The sequence below is a fragment of the Leptonychotes weddellii genome, chromosome 8 (genome assembly GCF_054177405.1).
Source record: "Leptonychotes weddellii isolate Sample4059 chromosome 8, ASM5417740v2, whole genome shotgun sequence".
NCBI lineage: Eukaryota > Metazoa > Chordata > Mammalia > Carnivora > Phocidae > Leptonychotes > Leptonychotes weddellii.
This window is the reverse complement of record NC_138376.1, coordinates 72,391,484-72,410,318: the sequence shown is the minus strand read 5'-3', so window position 1 is coordinate 72,410,318 and position 18,835 is coordinate 72,391,484. Positions and strand designations below refer to the sequence as shown.

The 18,835-nt window shown below is 34.3% G+C and overlaps 1 protein-coding gene and 1 non-coding gene across 3 annotated transcripts in view; both read right to left on the bottom strand.

Annotated features, from left to right (window-relative positions):
• Positions 1-18,835, bottom strand: part of UFL1 (UFM1 specific ligase 1) — a 31,639-nt gene that overhangs the window by 11,037 nt on the left and 1,767 nt on the right. For both annotated transcript variants that reach the window (XM_006727559.3, XM_081828675.1), the window contains exons 3-11: positions 17,326-17,354; positions 16,570-16,667; positions 15,938-16,052; positions 14,226-14,356; positions 7,982-8,040; positions 5,535-5,681; positions 3,987-4,162; positions 2,417-2,596; positions 538-658 (exon numbers count right to left, since the gene is read on the bottom strand). In XM_006727559.3, coding sequence (XP_006727622.2) covers positions 538-658; positions 2,417-2,596; positions 3,987-4,162; positions 5,535-5,681; positions 7,982-8,040; positions 14,226-14,356; positions 15,938-16,052; positions 16,570-16,667; positions 17,326-17,354 — 1,056 coding nt within the window. The remainder of the gene's footprint in view (positions 1-537; positions 659-2,416; positions 2,597-3,986; positions 4,163-5,534; positions 5,682-7,981; positions 8,041-14,225; positions 14,357-15,937; positions 16,053-16,569; positions 16,668-17,325; positions 17,355-18,835) is intronic.
• On the bottom strand, positions 9,297-9,432 carry LOC115941595 (U4 spliceosomal RNA). Its single transcript, XR_004076329.2, has one exon. It is a non-coding gene; the product is annotated as a U4 spliceosomal RNA (small nuclear RNA).

Genomic DNA, 18,835 nt, shown 5'->3' with positions numbered 1-18,835 from the left:
CAAGGTTTCCAAACAATAAAACACAAGACAGTGATAAAAGCGATACAAAAAAGACTGGAAGATAATATGATGGAGAGTGACCATGTCTACCATTCCAGGTGGTGAGGGAGGCTTCTCTGAGGAACTGACATTTAAACTTGAGCTCTGAATTAGAAGAAGAAATCTGTTACCTGAAGTTCGAGAGAGAACATTCAGGGAGAGGGAATAGCTAATGCAAAGGCTCTCAGGTAAACACAAACTTGCCAAATCTGAGAATCAAAAAAAAAAAAAAGGCTACTGGGCTGGAACATAGACGGTGAGGGGGCAAACAATGGGACATGGGCCAGGTCATGAAATTAACTTAGTTCTCACAAAATAAAAAAAGAATAAGTAACCATTAATATTTCCATTTTCATAATAAATTTAATTCATTAAGAAAAGATTTGACTAATATTAACAGTTGAAGATAAATCCCCTTCAAAGGGCCTAATAAATGTAGAGTTCACTGCAACAAATAAAACTCATCTTTGAATCTTTTGGTTAATAATAATTTATTACCTGTTGCTTTTCTCCTTCGTTCATCTTTTTTATCCTTTTTACTTGTATTAATGCTTTCTAAAATGGAGACCTGTTTCAGATCATCTTCAGTGATTAAATGAACAGGATTATTTTTCATTTCCTGAAATAAAACATGTTTTTGGTAAGCAAAAATATATGGCATTACAGAAAACATAAAATAAAAGTTATTTACATACTCAATTATTATTACTCATCCTAATTATTCTTGTTCGATCTCTTTGCTAAGAAGGACTATAGAGCCAGGTCCAACAGTTGCCACTCTGAAACTATTTCTCCTTGCCAAAGATCAGTCTCTTCCCTTGCTGTTCTTAACTTTTTGATTCTGTGATCAAATAATGAAAAATCCTATCCGGTCCCTGAAAAACTGATCACACATCAGATGCAACCTCTTCAGCTGATTTGGCTTCTTTTAACCACTGCTCACTAGGTGACCTTGCTCTTCTTCTTTTTGAGGCTTCCAAGTCCAGTGCCACTTGGCTAACTGAGATTAACAAAATCTCCATCCCTCACCCTAACAGAACAACCATGTAGGATGAGTTGGCACACTTAAATCATATAAACTGTTTTTCCTCTGGACTCATTCCTGATCTCTGCTTTTTAAAAATTTATGTTTTTAAAAAAAAACATAAAAAGCTATGTTTTCTGAACTATTTCCATGTTCAGAAACTGTTTTTTCAACATGGGACAGGGTTCTAAATCTGTACTGACAAAAGCACATTTTCATGTTAAAAAAGCATTTCCTTTTTGGTTTCCTGAAGAAAAATGTTTAGAATGTTGACAGTTCAAACAACAGAATCAATTTTTTTCCCTCAAATTATTTTTGTAGTTGCAGGGAGGAGCACAAAGAAATAAAAATTGATGACCATGTTTTTATTTTAGTGTAAATAAATAATGTAGCCATTTAGTGACTGGGAGCTAATATGTGCTAGACATTTTGTATACATCCATCCTTTATTTAAATTTATCTTTAGAAAGGAGGCATCATCACCCTTTCTTTGAAGATGTGGAAACTGGAGATCTATTTGTCCAAAGTCAAAGAGAGTAAAAAAGTTGAGACTGGAACTCAGGTGTACTGGTATCAATCCTATGTATTTTTACTCTTCTCTGCTGCCTGGCAGGCAAGACATAAAAAATTATCTCTCTCTTTTTTTAAACTATTAAAGAGCTTAAAAGGAATAGAGAGGAATACAAATTACTTACATACTTAATAAGCTCTCACGGATTTATTAACAGTCTAAGATAAATGTGCTTGTTCCACCTATCTGTGAGTAGGCTTTATAAGTAGATGGGGCTGCTAACTAGAAATATGAATTAAATTTAGGTCATTAAAGCAGGCCTGGCAGGACCTCTGCTTCTAGACATTTTGACAGAACTTGTTCTGAGGAGCTAATCAATTTCTGATAGTAACAATTTCTTTCCTCAGTAAGTTATCCCATTTCTGCATCCCAAATAGGTAAAATTAATAAGGCTCTACCTGATTTAGTAAATATATAGTGTAGTGATTGATTGATATACTGTATATATATGCCTATAATCCACAGATACCATTTTTGTGGATTTTAATGTTGGACTAATACCTTTAGGTGACTTAACTGTGAAGTGTATAATTTCATTTATATGATTTCAATTTATAAAATCAGCTCCCTAAGTTCTAACTTATATGTGCTGATGGGAGTGAAGAAGGGGAAAAACAAATCAAGAAGAAAAAGACAGGAATGATGCATTAAAGGAAAATGATGCATGAAACACAGTGTTCACTTTTGGGTATATGCTGCATACTCCATTTTTCAAAAGATGTCAGATGATTCTAATGTGAAAATCCTGTTAAGATTAGTAAGGGAAAGGAAATCTGGCATACCTTTTCAGCTTTCTGGTGCATCAGTTCACTGAAGTGTTCTGTGCAGTTATTTATGAATTTTTCGCTGACTACAACAGTGTCGCTAAAGACTACAGCTGAAGCTTGCTTGCTGAATGCTCTCATCACCTGTTGAAGCAACATGGCAGCATCTTCAACTGATAAAGAACTGGGTAACAGAGGCTAGAATCAGAAACAAAATGAAAACAAGTATAAATACAGTATCATAGAGACAAACCATTTTTTACACATATATGCCCTCCCTAGGTGATCTCATTAAGTCCAGTGGCCTTCAGAAACATCTCTATGCTGATAACCTCCCAAATTATATTTCTGCTTTCATCATCACTCTGAGCTCTGGAGTCATATGCCCACTGCCTTCCTAACATCTCTGCTCTTATGCCTAATAGGCATCTCAAATTCCACATGTCCAGAACAACACTGATTGCAGCCGCCTACCCCCCAACACCTAGGTCCCACCCACCCTTCTCCATTGTTCCCCCATCTCAATTAATGGTACTGTTCTCCATGCAGCTGATCAGGACCCAAACCTACATGTCACACTCAATTCCTCTCATAAACCCACAAACAAACCACCATCAAGTCCTGATAACTTTACCTCCAAAACAGATTTCTTAGCTCTTTGGACTATCTGAAATTACCATTTTCATTAACTATCTCCACTTAGGAAACTTGTGTGGGCACCACATTCCCAGCAAGTAAAATGGTTCCTGGCACACAGATGGTACTTAAAATTTGTTGAATGAATAAATGAACACCAAAATCTGGAACCTCTGGAAACTTGTGTATCCAAAACAAGTAATTTTCTACTTTGCCCTGACTAGTAAATAATGGAATGGCCTCTTGTTTCTTTCTCTTCACCTACACTTATCTCTTTGGCATAATAAAGGCAGGTCAATACTGAACACTGAAGTAAAACACTACCAGGGCTAAAGCAGCTCATGTTAATACATGAGCAGAGGTTAATGAATGGATAAGGGATACACAAATACTATATAATGCCTGATGCCAGTAAAGTTGTAAATGCTTGGATAAGATTGTGAGAAATCTCATCAACTTCAATGGCAGGCCTGAAAAGAATGTTACATTGTTTGCTTATTTGGTTGGAGATTTATGGAATTCTGGATGTTGACTATCCATATATAAAAGGTCATTCTAGGGCGCCTGGGTGGCTCAGTCGGTTAAGCGACTGCCTTCGGCTCAGGTCATGATCCTGGAGTCCCAGGATCGAGTCCCGCATCGGGCTCCCTGCTCGGCGGGGAGTCTGCTTCTCCCTCTGACCCTCCTCCCTCTCATGCTCTGTCTCTCATTCTCTCTGTTTCAAATAAATAAATAAAATCTTTAAAAAAAAAAAAAAAGGTCATTCTACCTCAAAAGCTATAAAGTCTCTAAGCATAATTAAGATTGTTTTTGCTATAACACTGACCACTAGAATTTGGCTACAAAGCCAAGACTACCTTTGTGTATCCTAATACTTAAAATGACCACATACTAGTGAATATCAGTGGTCATTGGTTTAAAGAAAAATTGACAAGAAGAAGATAAAACATACTGCAATATCAACCCATGTTCCAGAGCTGATGGCTTCCTCTACTGATGCTTCCACCTGATCCACAAGTCCTTGACCAACACAAGCTGCTTTCAAAAACAAGAGCTGTGTAGTCTTATATCTTTTCTTTATGTAGCTCACAGCATCTGGGATTCCAAGTCTGGATAAAGCATCAAATTCTAGAAATATATCACAAATAGAAATGGAATAGAATACATTGGAACAGAATTGTCAATCATTCATATCTTTTAGAAGTCTTAGAAAAATTAAGTTCTACCAACACCTATTCTTTGTGAATGCACTTTTTTTGTTTTGTTTTGTTTAAAGAATAAAGCAGAGAAATGTACCACAGCCTATTTCCTGTTAGGCGGCTCGGCTGGCTACCTTCCCAAATTTTTATTACTAAACATAGCTGTAGAAAAATTAGTTCAAATGCTTCCTCAATCCCAGCTATGTCACACCCTCCTTAATTGAGGGGTCAAAGGGAAACATGAGAACTATAGATCAAAAAAGGAGAAACAGGAGTTAAGGAGAATATAATAATTTATAAGTAAAGAAACAAAATCTGGAATTTATTTTGCTTATTACAGTTAACTAAAGGTATCAGACAACTCAAGACAAAGTAATTCCCTAGTCTAATTTAAACTAGACTTAGCATATAAACTAGACTTAGCATATAAACAAAAGTGAAAAAAAAAAAGGACTTAAATTTACAGCCATTAAAGTTATTGGAGAGAACTATTGTATGCTCTGCCCCCAAATAATCATATTTAAGAAAATTAATTATAACGAAGTTCTAATCCAAGTCCATGGCTGAAGAAACTGAAAAGTACATTACAGAAAGCCAAGAAAACATAAGGGAAACCCAGTATTCTAGCATAGATTTAAACTGTTTGAACATTAATATCTTACGGGTTTATTACTGAGAAAGCAACTGATCTCTTACATGATTTGACCTGGGTTATGAAACTGATCAAACTAAGTGAGCTCATGTACATACATAATATATATGTTACACATATGCATATATATTTGCTAATTGTTTTAATGATTAAATTCAGTCGATCTACTTTATCCAAATGAGAGAACCTCAGAAACAGAAGCTAGAATAGCTTCAGGTTTTCTGAAGAAGTGGATGACTAATAAAAATGCACATTGTAAAGCTGATAGCCAAAATAAAGTATTTGAAGAAAATGTATCTGAATAACTGGGCAACTTCATAAAATATAAGATATAATAAATAAAATTACTTTTCATGACTTAAAATATACCTGAAGTTGTAATAGTATCATATCACTGGAAGACTGGTAACAATCAATACCAGATTTTGGCCTTTCTACATTACAACTGTTCAATAACTATGAAATTAAACTCAGTTGCAAAACCAACAAAAATGTGTAATTTGGCTACTTTTACACTCAAAGAGAACCATTAAAAGCTGCTGTCAATAGCAGAGCATGTGTGTACTCCCAGCACTAATATAATACTTTCTAAGAATGTGTGCAGTATTAGGAAGAAGTTTTAGTTTCAAAGACAAAAAGAAATAGTTACCTAGATAGCCATTCTGCCTGAAAAAGGAATCCACCCAAGTACTCTGTGTTCTGGAGTAAATGTCAGGGACAAACACTGCCTTATCCTGTCTCCCACCAACCACAGTGCCTCGTAAACGTCCACTATTAACGAGTTCCTCAAGCACAGCTTAAAACAAAACCAAACAAATACAAATAAATTAGAGCAGGTATAAATGTCAAAAAGTAAAATACTATTTCACAATTTAGTTATTCTTACCCTTTAAAAAAGCAATTTAAAGTTTAAATTGCATAAATGAAGACGTTATATTTTAGGCAAAACTTTCCTGCCATTTATGAGAATATTCAGGTCACAAATTTAGGAAATTCTGGCAACTAGCTAAAAGTGCTGAACCTGTAACTGGTTAACATTAACATTTAATAGTTTAGTTAGAGTAATTTGGGGAAAAAAAACCTTGCCATTATTTATTTTATGATATGTTTGAAAGTGGATGACTAAACACTTGGAGAATAGATAATACGCAATCAGTAAGTGTTTCCAAGTTCAAGTTTCTCATATTTAGAAAACTTAAGACACCTGGATCACATTAGAGTCAATTGTGTGAAATAAAGCCATGAAAGTTTTTAAAAGTTATTATATTTCTACTGTTTTTTTATGTTATTACATTTCTACTGTTCAAATTGCAGCACATGAAAGAGAAGTATAATGCTGTGGTTAAGAGGATGGATCTGGATCTAGACACCCTTTATGTCCAAATCTCAACTCTGTCACCTACTTGCTGACAAAAACTGGGCAAGTCATTTTACTTATGCTTCCACTTTCTCAGCCATGTAATAGGGGTAATAGTAAGTGTCTCCAAGAATTGTGGTATTCAAGTAAATTGCTCGGAACAGTAGCTGGCATATAATAAGCACTCAGCAAATGTTAACTAAATATCACCACCACCACCACCAGCATCATCATTAATCACTATCATCATCATCAAAAGACTGATGCCAGTCTGAGAACTGGATAGTACTGCCGTTAACATAAAATATATGCTTTTTATTTAAACCATAACATTTAACTAAACATTTTATTGTTTAAATATCAAAATCCCCTGAAAAAGACAAAGCAGATAGGAAGGAGTTATTTCTAAGCAAATCAGAAAGCACAGTCAAAAGATGACTGGCAAAGAAACATTTATGAAAATTAGTCTTTATCACAAATAAAAATTAGCTTGCAAGATTTCGCTGCTGAGTAAATTAGGATACATTAGAAAAGTCTAGATTTTTCAACAGACTGCAACACATAATTTTAAATTTTGTGGCTGTACAACATAAATCCATGCTAAATTAAGATAAAAGTTATCAAGTTATCAATTACTTGAAGAACTTTACATGAAATCCCACCAATCTCCAATTAGTAGATTCCAATATATGTTACATTTTTAATTTTAAATTTATTAAACAAAAAATCCAAATTTAACTGCATATTTTGAAAAATACAGTGAATTAAAACGAACTTTTGGTTTTATACATGAATTTCTTTTCCAGCCTTCATTTTAATTCTATTTGCACAGATATCTGAGCCAAAAGATTAAGTCATTGTTTTTATTTATTTATTTTTAAAAGATTTTATTTATTTATTTGAGAGAGAGAGCACAAGAGGGGGAAGGGTCAGAGGGAGAAGCAGATTCCCTGCCGAGCAGGGAGCCCGATGTGCGACTCAGTCCCAGGACTCGGGGATCATGACCTGAGCCGAAGGCAGTCGCTTAACCAACTGAGCCACCCAGGCGCCCTAAGTCATTGTTTTTAAAAATTATTCCAGCAAGACTTTAAAAAACCCCTCAAAACCTGGTAAGAGCTTCACAAACACACACATAACATAGGTTATGAACCAAGATTATTGTGGAGATATTACAATGCTGTTTGAATGCTAAAAACATATTTTTACTAGTATTATCCTCTTCGTAAAATTTTATTTCTTAAAATATTTTATTTATTTATTTATTAATTAAGTAAGCTCTACGCTCAATGTGGGGCTTGAACTCATGACCCTGAAATCAAGAGTCGCATGCTCCACTGACTGAGCCAGGCTGGCACCTCTAAAAATTTTTTAGACAAACACTGTTTACTTTCATGTTAGAAAATGTAGCAAGAATCTGTAAGAAACAAAGTGAAAATTATTCTTTAATCCTACAATTTTAAATCTCTCTCTATAAATATATATGCATAACGGTATTTTACAGACACACACAGTTTGTTTTTCATTCTACTCCTTTGGGGGTAGCCAACACTAAATGTTTGGTGGATATAACAGATAGATATATACATGAAAATTGGTATAGGGAAACCTTTCAACTAGAAATATTTTAGTTATGTAAGTTTTAAGGTTAAAAGAAGTCAAAACATGAAAAATTAGTAAGTTTCACATTAATAGTCTATTCAGCAGCTAATTAAGTGACATATAATTTAAAGCAAACTCACAGTAAAGCAGCTGCTCTTGAAATCCATATTTTGAAATGAGAGAATTTACTGCTGTAGGCCTTTATGGAAAGAAATAAAAAGATCTTACTCATTCTAGAATTACACATATTTATGAATTATAAAAATAACTAGGATAACTAGTTTATGAAAAACACCATTTAAAAGAAAAAAAATGAAGGCAAAAATAATACCAGATTTTACATCCTTAATCAGAATTACACTACTGAAATTCCAGGGGAATTGATTTGTATCCACAATCCAGGAACAATTCACTTTCTCACCAATTTCCACCTCAGATTTAATGATACCTGATCTGCTTTTATTTTATGTTCGTTTTTCTTCATTCTATTCTTTCTCTCTGGGAGGCTCTTTCTCCACCTAAGAAGAGTCAAGTGAATGTTATCTGATTCTGTTTTTGAAGAAAAGTGAAATCACACATGTAGTGAAAGGAATCTGGAACGATATATTCCCAGATTAGGTAGATGACTGGGAGGGATCCACTTAAAATGCTCCTTTTTGTTTAGCACTATTTTCTGTAATGACTGTGTTTCTTAAAAAAAAAAAAAAAAAAAGCTCTAATGAGGTATAATTTACATACAATTCAAGCATCTTAATAAATTTATAAAGTTGAGGAACCATCACTATAGCTCTCAAGTCTAGAATGTTTCCATCACCTAAAAAATTCCTTCACAGATGTTTGTAGTTAATTCCTGCTTCCATCCCTTGTCCTAGAGAACCACTGATCTGCTTTCTGCCTCTATAAATTTGCCTTTCTAGAAATTTCATATAAATAGAATCAATATATGTCTCTTATGTCTGGCTTTTTTCACTTAGCATCATTTTGAGGTTCATGCATGATGAAGCATGAATCGGTATTTACTCCTTTCTATTGCTGAATAGCATTTCACTGTATGGAGATACCACATTTTTTATTCATTCATCACTTGATGAACATTTGGACTGTTTCCAGTTTGGGGCTATTATAAATAATGCTGCATGAACATTTGTGTACATGTCTTTGTGTGGACATATCTCTTTATCTCTTTTGGGTAGATCCCTGTGAATGCTTTTCTAATTATCTTTTTTTTTTTTAAGTAAGGGAAATTATAAAGAAAACACAGACTTTCTTTTTATGACTATATATTTTTTCCCTATTCATTTTAAGCCAATTATGCCTGTTTTCTGGTTTGGGTTTAGTCTATGTTTCTATTTTTATGCATATACCTAAGAGACTTTTAAGTTATTCCAAGTACTCAATTCTCTGTCGATTATTTAAGATGTTATGAATTTTCTCTATGACAAACTTGGGAGAGCAGAAACATTTGTCTTAATATGAATTGATATTTAAAACACCTGTGTTTGGGAATTTTGGCTAAATTATTATTTTCAATTAGCAATAATCGCGCCTCGGACAAACCTCATTGGCTACGATACTGCCATTGCGCAAATTATTATTTTTATCAAATTCTAATGTAGATTTTTTTTTTATTAAATTAATTTATCCTAGTGTTTCAGCTAAATTATCTAGAGCCCCCAAACCAATAAGGTCCATTTAAGTGCTTGGTGAAGTTTGCTCTCTGTTTATCTTATAATTATTACAATCTTCTCAAGTTCTATTTTTTGTTTTCTGTTCCCTTCTACCTGAACACATTTTTGAAGGACTTTATCGTAAAATTTCTGCGTGCATAACTTAATTTGGGTTTTCAGTAAATATTTAATTGAACTGCACAAAATTTCTAGCTTTTTTTTGTATAATAAAACTTAGCTGTTGAATTTTATTTCAATTTGGAATACAATGTAGTTTAGTATACCTATATATCTCACTGTTCTATTTCCTGATCTTCTTTTTGGCTACCTATAACAACAATATAAACCCTTTTAAAATCAGAGATGCAGGTGTTTTCTCTGAAGTTAGACCAGAAAAGTGGGGGCTGGGGGGTTCCTTATATTTAAGAGACAAATATGATGATATGGTACATTAAATGAAACTATCTGGGAGTCACACAGCCTAGCAACATCTTTTGAGGCTCAGAATTTGTTTTGCCCTCATGCTTTTTTTTTTTTTTTTACAGTATTGCTATTTTATGCTAAATTAGGTGCTGAGCATATGCATAGTACCTCTACACAGAGAAACTGAGGGCTACTGTGAGTCAGAAAAAATATTATTTGCCGAACCTGATGATAACTACACTCACCGCAATAGTCAAAGAAAAAAAACTGTCAATAGAAAAACATATTTTGTTTTTATTTTTTGACCAAGTAATAAAAATGCAAAAAATACAAAATATAGTACAAAAAGTACAAAAAAAAAAAACAAATAAAAATACAAAAAAGGTACAAAACTGAATCCCCCTTCATTCTTATCACTCAGTTACCCAGTTCTCCCAGAAACAACAACTGCTAACCAGTTTCTTGTGTTAGGAGGGTGCAGGCTGTCAGAGCCAATGTGGAGAAAGGAGGGCATTCACATGGGAAAGAGAGCTGCAGCAGCAACGGGAAACCAGTTACATAAAGGGGAATCACTCAAATAAGTAAATTTAACTGACCCTTGAACAACGTGGATTTGAATTGCACGGGTCCACTTTACATGAGTTTTTTTTAACGATTTATTTATTCGTTTGAGAGAAAGAGTGAGAGAGCACATGAGCACAGGCTAGAGGGGCAGAGGGAGAGGGAGAGAAAGTCCAAGCTGACTCGTGCCAAGCGTGGAGCCTGACACGGGGCTCAGTCTCAGGACCCTGAGATCACGACCTGAGCTGAAACCAAGAGTAGGATGCTTAACCAACTGTGCCACTTAGGCCCCCCATACGTAGATATTTAAAATATATATATAGTACAGCACTGTAAATGTATTTTCTCCTTCTTATGATAATCTTGGTTTTTTTTTAAAGATTTATTTATTTGAGAGAGAGAGAGAGAGCACAAGTGGGGAGGATGAGCAGAGGGAGAGGGAGAAGCAGACTCCCTGCTGAGAGGGAGCCCAGCGCACGGCTGGATCCCAGGACCCCAGGATCATGACCTGAACAGACGCTTAACTGACTGAGCCACCCAGGCACCCCATCTTTCTTATGATATTCTTAATATTTTCTTTTCTCTAGCTTACTTCATTTTAAGGAAATGGTATAGAATTCATATAACATGCAAAAGATGCGTGTTACTCGATTATTTGTCACTGGTAAGGCTTCTGGTAAACAGTAGGCTGTTAGTAGTTAAATTTTGCGGGAGTCAAAAGTTATTTTCAGATTTTCAACTGCGGTGTGGGGGTTGGTACCCCAACCTCTGTGTTGTTCAAGGGTCAACAGTATATTAAGGATAATGGGAACTAGGTTTCTCAGGGTCAGAGAAGGGAGCTGCAAATATGGAAAAGGAGAAAACTAGGACAAAACTAACTGGGCGCTTGGATGGGAACTGGAAGTATCAAGTGTGAACTCATGGTTTTTGATAAACATAAAAATACAAAAATATAGATAAAAAGGGGGGTGGATACACATGTGTCTGTGTATCCCCTAACTTGTCTGCTGAGAGGCTTGGGAGCAGTGATGACCAAACAGCAATAAGCAATTTAAGTGTCCAGATCTTGGTTTCTAAATAGTATACTCGACTAAAAAGAACCAGGCAGGGTTCCTTGGGGAAATGGCTGATTCCAGGTTTGGGAGAAGAAAGTATAAACTGAGCTTACAACTTCTTGTACCAGAAAGAAGAGAAGTGCTCCAAGAATGATGGGGTCATATTGAAAGGACACAGAAACCAGCCTGAAGGGTGGGCCAATAGCTAAATCAAAGCCAATTTAAAAATATCTAAATAATGATAATAATAGATTTTAATCCAATGGCTAGAGAGCCATGAGTCCATACTGATTTAAATAAATGAATAAACTGAAAGTTTGATATAAAACAGGGTAACTTATAAGATCTCAAATTGCCCTCCCCACAAATACTTAATTATAAAGGAAAAACAAGTAGCTTTATGACAAGCCTAACAGATACCTCCTTATTAAGAAGTTATAATGCACACCATCAGTAACTAGAAAATCTAAACTGTATACCCCTGCTAGGATTCAATGACAAGAACACAGAATCACTTTGGTTACATTCCTGTCAAAGATGCATAACCTGAACATCAGCATGAAAAAACAGCAGACAAGCAAAATTGAACATTTTACAAAATAACTGGCCTGTGGTATTCAGAAGTGTCAAGGTCATGAAAGTAAAAAAAGACCAAGTAAGTGTTCCAGATTGAAGGTGACTGAGGAGACATGACAATTAAATGCAATATGTGATTCTGAACTGGGCCCTTTTACAGTAAAGGACATTACTGGAAAACTGGTAAAACATGAATGAGATCTGAAGACTAGATGGCAGGAATACATCAATGTCAATATTTTGACATTTGTATTATAGTTATGTGATTATATAGGACAATGCCCTTGTTTGTAGGATACAGACTAATGTATCTGTGGTGATGGGATACTATGTTAGGAACTTCCTCTCAAATGGACAGAAAAAAAAGGTTCTCTTGCAATTTTTCTGTAATTGTGAGATGATTTAAAAAAAAAAAAAAAGGAAAAAAAATGGTTGCACTAACTAGCAAGCTTTCTCCTCTAACCTAGTCTTTTGTACCAGTGCCTTGCATGTATTAGATGCTCAATAAATGCTTCTGATTTGCTGAATGACAAAAAGAAACTGCTGTGGCTACCATGTAAAACAATGTTCCAGAAGGTAGTAAGAGTAAAAGAAGGGAGACTGGTTAGAAAGCTACTAAAATAGTCTAGTTAAAAAATGGACTGAAGTGGGGTGAATGGTCATGCCACACAAAGATTACATAAATATTTAGAATACAGAATTCAAAAGCCTTTGTGTTCTGAAAAAGGGGATAGTGAAAGAAAGGATGGTGTAAAGGATGACTCCCAGGACTCTGGCAAAACCAACTGGATTAATAACATTTACTAGTAAAATGGAAACACAAGTGGAAGAATAAATTCAGGTGGGGTAGGGTGGGGTAGCTCAGGGACAGTGAGTTATTTTAAATATGTTGAATTAGAGGGACTTGTAAAACATTTCAGTAGGGATGCTGTGTGGGCAATAGGATTCTGAAATTTAAAAGAAAGGTAAAGTCACCTAGGAAGACAGTGCCAGACTAAGAAGAAAAGATGGCCTGAAAGAAAACTGTAAAGGCTAGGGAAAGGAGGAAAAGCCGGAAAAGGTGACTTATAAGGTACAGCCAAAGGAGGTAAAAAGAAAGCAGTAAAATGTGATGTTTAAAAAAAAAAAAAAAAAAAGGAACGAGAACATTTCAAGAAGGAAGATGTAACTGGAGTTAAATGCTGCTGCTGCCAAGTCAAGTAAAACAAGGTCAGAAAGTATCCATTAGAGTTCATGATACTGACATCATTACCTTGTAAGCTGGTAGAAGCCAGATGGGTGAGTTGAGAAGTGACAGAAGGTAGGAAAACTAAGACAGTAAATGCAGACATCAACTCTTGAGATGGTTTACTTTAAGGAAAGGGACGAACAAGGTGGCAGATAGAGTGGAATATGGGGTTGAGAGAGGTTTGATTGTTTTAAAATGGGAGAAATCTGGACCCAAAAACCACTGAGATAAAGTTAATGACACAGGAGAGAGGAGATAATTAAGAATGTAGGTTTTCTTAATTCCATATTGGAGTGTCACTCAGGCTCCAAACATTTCAGAAATTCTTACTTTAGAAAAAGTTCAAGTGATTTTGAAATGAATATTGTTATTCATTAGAATTGTAGAATGTCATTTGGTAAAAAGGGTTCTAAAATCATCTAGTCCCATCTGAGGCTCAAAGGAGTTAGGTGACTGGCTTATCTGCTGCAGCTCACATGGTTATTGTGTGATAGAGCTAGGGCCTGAGGACTTCTGACTTTAAATTGCATGCTCCTTCCATGATCCCAGGATGACTTTCTATACTGATTTGAGTGTTCTGTAGACCCGCATCTGGAGTCATGAGGGTGATTAACATGGGGAGTGGAAGGAGATGTGGGTTGGAGAGAGTCTGGCTACATTCTAGGGCTCTGGAATCCCCATTCCCGTTTCACAGAAGCTACCAACCCTTCTATATGTCTAAAAAATTAGGGTCCTGCATGAGATTTTAATTAAAAAAAAAGAAAGAAAGAAAAGGAAAAAAGCTGATAGAAAAATAAAAAGCAAACCATGACCAAAGATATGTAAAAATATACATATTTTAAAACAGGCTTTAAAAAAAATGAAACAGGCTTACCGGGTAATAGCACTGAACAGTCCACGGATGCGTGCTTTATGTCGAGCTACAAAAGCTTTAGTAAATATGACTCCTCTGTTATCAAGATCAATCTGTCCATTAATAATTCTACCTAGTCGCTGAGTTAGTGCCTGGGGTAAAGATGCAAATTTTTATTAATTTGAAAGAATAAAATTATATGTATATAATTGTAGAGTCTTAATAAAGTCATGCTGCTCGCTGATGTTGTATTATCCATATGATTGAGAAATTTCAACAAGCACAAATTCATAGGATATATAAGCTAAAATGAAGATTTAGGGTCTAGGAAACTTCATAATCTCAGAGCAGAATTAAGAATTGAGTGAGTATATAGCTGATATGCTAAAAGGCTTTGCTACTTGCTAAGAAGGGCTACTTCTAATGTAAAGTAAAAGTGCCTGATTAACCAATTTTCTAGATAGAGGCAGCCTGAAACATACAGGCAGCCAAGACATATACATGTCTTGAAGAAGACCCTATCTGGAGCTTCTAGCACTGAGTAAAATAAATGTTATTCCAAGATTCTGAAACCTAGGGAAACATAAGACCTAAAAAGTTCTCTTCTCTGATGCAAATATTAACAAGTTTATTGGTGCCCAGAGATCTCTACTGGCAGACAGCATAATTTCCTGGAAATCCCAAGAGAGTATTTCTCCACAGCTATATTATGACTGGGTTAGGTACATCTGAAAGGAGTCTGGACATATTTCACATCCTAAGATGAGTTAAAACTACTCAAGGCAGCCTGGCTGATACTTTTCTGATATATAAAAATGTATTTCAAAAAACTTCTTAATGAGCTTTTAGAATACTGCCTGTGATATTCAGAAAAACTAGAACTGAAAAATGTTAAGAAAACATACATATTTACAAAATGTATCAATGGCACAGTTTTATAAGAAATCATTTGGATCTGTTCTGATACTTTTAAAAAATGTTTTAAAAGTACGTTTTTTGACCTTCTGTGATTAAAATACATTTGCTCACTTAAAATAGAGCTAAGGCTCCTGAAATGCTACATAAAATAGGTCTATATTCAAATGGTATTTTAGATGTAATAATAGGAAATCACTCTCAAAATGGGTCAGTAAATCTGTTTGTATTATAAATTAATCTCACGCAATTATGGTTCGGTAAATTTTTGTAAGCTGAATTTTCTTAAGGTGATATACACCTAAAAAGAGATTTGGCTTTTCTCTTATTTATTCCAATAAATACAAAACAAAATCATCATTTACTGAGTACCTCCGTTGTGCCAGACATCTCACTAGCTACACCATATATATAACCTTATTAAAGTCTATGAAAAAGATAATTATTCCCATTTCAAAGATACGTAAATTAAAGCACAAAAGAGTGAAATAATTTTCCTAACACTGAATAACTAAACAGTGGCATACATGAATTCAAATCAAAGTCTGTTTAACTCCAAAGCCTGTGCACTTTCCACGGCACAAAAGAAATGTCTATAATTCTAAAATGTCAAACTATTTTAAGAACAAAGAAATAATCATTTCTAAATGATCTAATCAGAGCCATCAATGTACAGGAAGTATCCCCAAAATATACTGCTACAACATCAATAGTCAAATACTTGCAAAAAAATTAATGGTAAGAAAATCTAGTTTTTTTTCTTCCAATTAAAATTCTTTATTTATCTGAAAAGACGTTATACTATTAAGAGAAAATACCTGTGTCAGAAAGTTTCCAGGAAGATCATAGGTTTTACACAGCTCTGATATGGTGACCTGACCACTTTCTTGCAATTTATCATTTACCTCTTCTGCTAACCGATCCAAATAGTTCCTAAGAGTTAAAAAAAAAAAAAAAAAAATTAGGAGTAATGATTTTCCTCTTTTATGTTTAATTTCTGTGCAATAATATATGCCAACAAAATAATGAATAGGGTATGTTTAGGTAAACACGATTCATGACTCATATTCTGAAAATTATTTTTTTTCTTATCAATGCAACTAAATATAAGGTCAACCAAATGATAAATGCTCAGATTTTTTTTTAACAATGTAAATTCCTGCAATCGTTTTTCATTAACAGTTTTGGAAGCAATTTGCTTTCAGAGTTAAGATCATACAGGAAAGACTGTAAAAATTATGTTTTGTGCTGCTTTAAAATAATAGGCAAAAAAATTTAAAGTTTTTATTATTTCCAAGTACTCCATCCAATTAAGCACTTATTTTTTAAGTACAATGATCTCAACGATGAAAATCAGCATATGAGAGTTCTAAACAAAATGCCAAACTGGTCACAATTGTTCTAAATTTAAACATTAAAAAAAAAAAGTGTTCTTAAATACTGTACTTACTCATCTATCAGTTGTCCCAACACTAGCTGCACATGTTTTTCTGATTTTACAATGTCACCAATTCTACTTTCAATATGAGTCAGATCCACATTAATTACCTGGAAAATAAATAAAATTCTATTAGTGATAAGTTCATATTGTTTCTTGAGTTTGAAGTTACATATTAGAACTACCTTTTTAAAAACTTACTTTCTCTTAGATGAATTTCAAATTAATTTGAAATATTGTGAAAAGTCTCAAATAAAAAATTAGAAGCTTATTGCTTATTAACTTTCATTTCTGAACAACTACATTTTCACTTGCTAGGAAAGTTTGCATTAAGAAGCTACATTTTCATACAACAGGCACAATTTACACAAGATTTTCCAACTTCTTGTAATATAGTGTACCTTGCTAATGACATGCACACTTATATGTTCTAAAAATATCTTCTACTTTAAAAAATTTCCCTATTCCTTCCATATACTAAAAGCATATACAGTTATTTTTCTCTCCAAATTACATAAACCCTGTAATTACATAAAATGACAACTATGAGTTTATTTGGTAAAGAATAAGTAAATAACTGAGAAAGAAGAACTTATTAAATCAAGTCAATATATCAGAACTTATTAAATTGATTAAATGTATTAGTGAGGACTATGAAACTATTTCTTCACAAACATTATACAAAATAAGATACCAGTATTAGTGAATACTTAAGTCATAGTACCAAAAAATTGAGAAAGGAAAAAACTTTATAAATTTAAAATTTACCTGTTGCAGATCAACAATGTTTACTCGACCTTTAAAGAAAAGACATTTATTGATTTCATATTTACATGTAAGTACACACAAGCCAAAAACTGTAAATATCGACAGATTTACATTTTGGGCAGTCGAAGTCCTCCTTCTACAAAGGACATAAAGCCACAATAATTAATGTTTTCAAATACAAACCATTAGCAGAATAATTCTTTATACTGAAGGCACAGGCAATAATTTACTTTTGAAGTTTCATTAGGTCACATCAGGCCAATAATGAACATCAACCGATTCACAAGTTGGCCGGCCGGACCTATTGATTTAAGATTTACCTCCCTTCACAATTTACCTAACTGTGACCAAAGAGATACAACTAAATTCAGATGAACTTTTTAAATTTTTGAAATGAGAAGATTTCCACCTATTGGCAAAAGAAAATCTGTCAAGTATTCCAAATTGTACCTGATATTTTCTTAGCATTATGCAGGAAGATGAACCAACACCAAGGGTGTATCTGATAACATCTAATGAAGAGGTATTTTCATAGTTGCTTCTATGTTAATCAAATAGTGTTCAAATTTGCTCAGTAGTTTGTTCACATTTTAAAAAGACAAAGAAAAACAAAAACTTCATGTACCTGTAATAGCATTTCCTACATTATAACAGGTGTAGCACCATATTGTTTCCTAATTTGCAAATACTTAAAGGTAAATTTTTAAAGAGTGTGGTAGTATAGCCCTATCAACAATCTATAATCCTTTAAAATCTCTGTTCTCCTTTCATAATTACCACCTGATGATAGATAGCTAAGTACCCTCCCGAGTCATGCACTAAATTCACGGACTGTGAACAGAAACAGTTGATTACATTGCAGCCATCAAAAGGAATGAAATCTCGCCATTTGCGACGACATGGATGGAACTGGAGGGTATTATGCTGAGCAAAATAAGTCAATCAGAGAAAGACATGTATCATATGACTTCACTGATATGAGGAATTCTTAATCTCAGGAAACAAACTGAGGGTTGTTGGAGTGGTGGGGGGATGGGAGGGATGGGGTGGCCAGGTGATAGACATTGGGGAGGGTATGTGCTATGGTGAGCGCTGTGAATTGTTTAAGACTGTTGAATCACAGACCTGTACCTCTGAAACAAATAATACATTACATGTTAAAAAAAAGAAGATAGTAGGAAGGGAAAAATGAAGGGGGGGGAATCGGAGGGGAAGACGAACCACGAGAGACTATGAACTCTGAGAAACAAACTGAGGGTTCTAGAGGGGAGGGGGTGGGGGAATGGGTTAGCCTGGTGATGGGTATAAGAGGGCATGTTCTTCATGGAGCACTGGGTGTTATACGCAAACAATGACTCAGGGAACACTATATCAAGAACTAACGATGTAATGTATGGTGATTAACATAACATAATAAAATAAAAAATAAAGAGAGTTCTGTACATTTAATTCTGCTTATGAATTAAATCTTTTGAATTTAAAAAAAAGAAACAGTTGATTAATTTACATA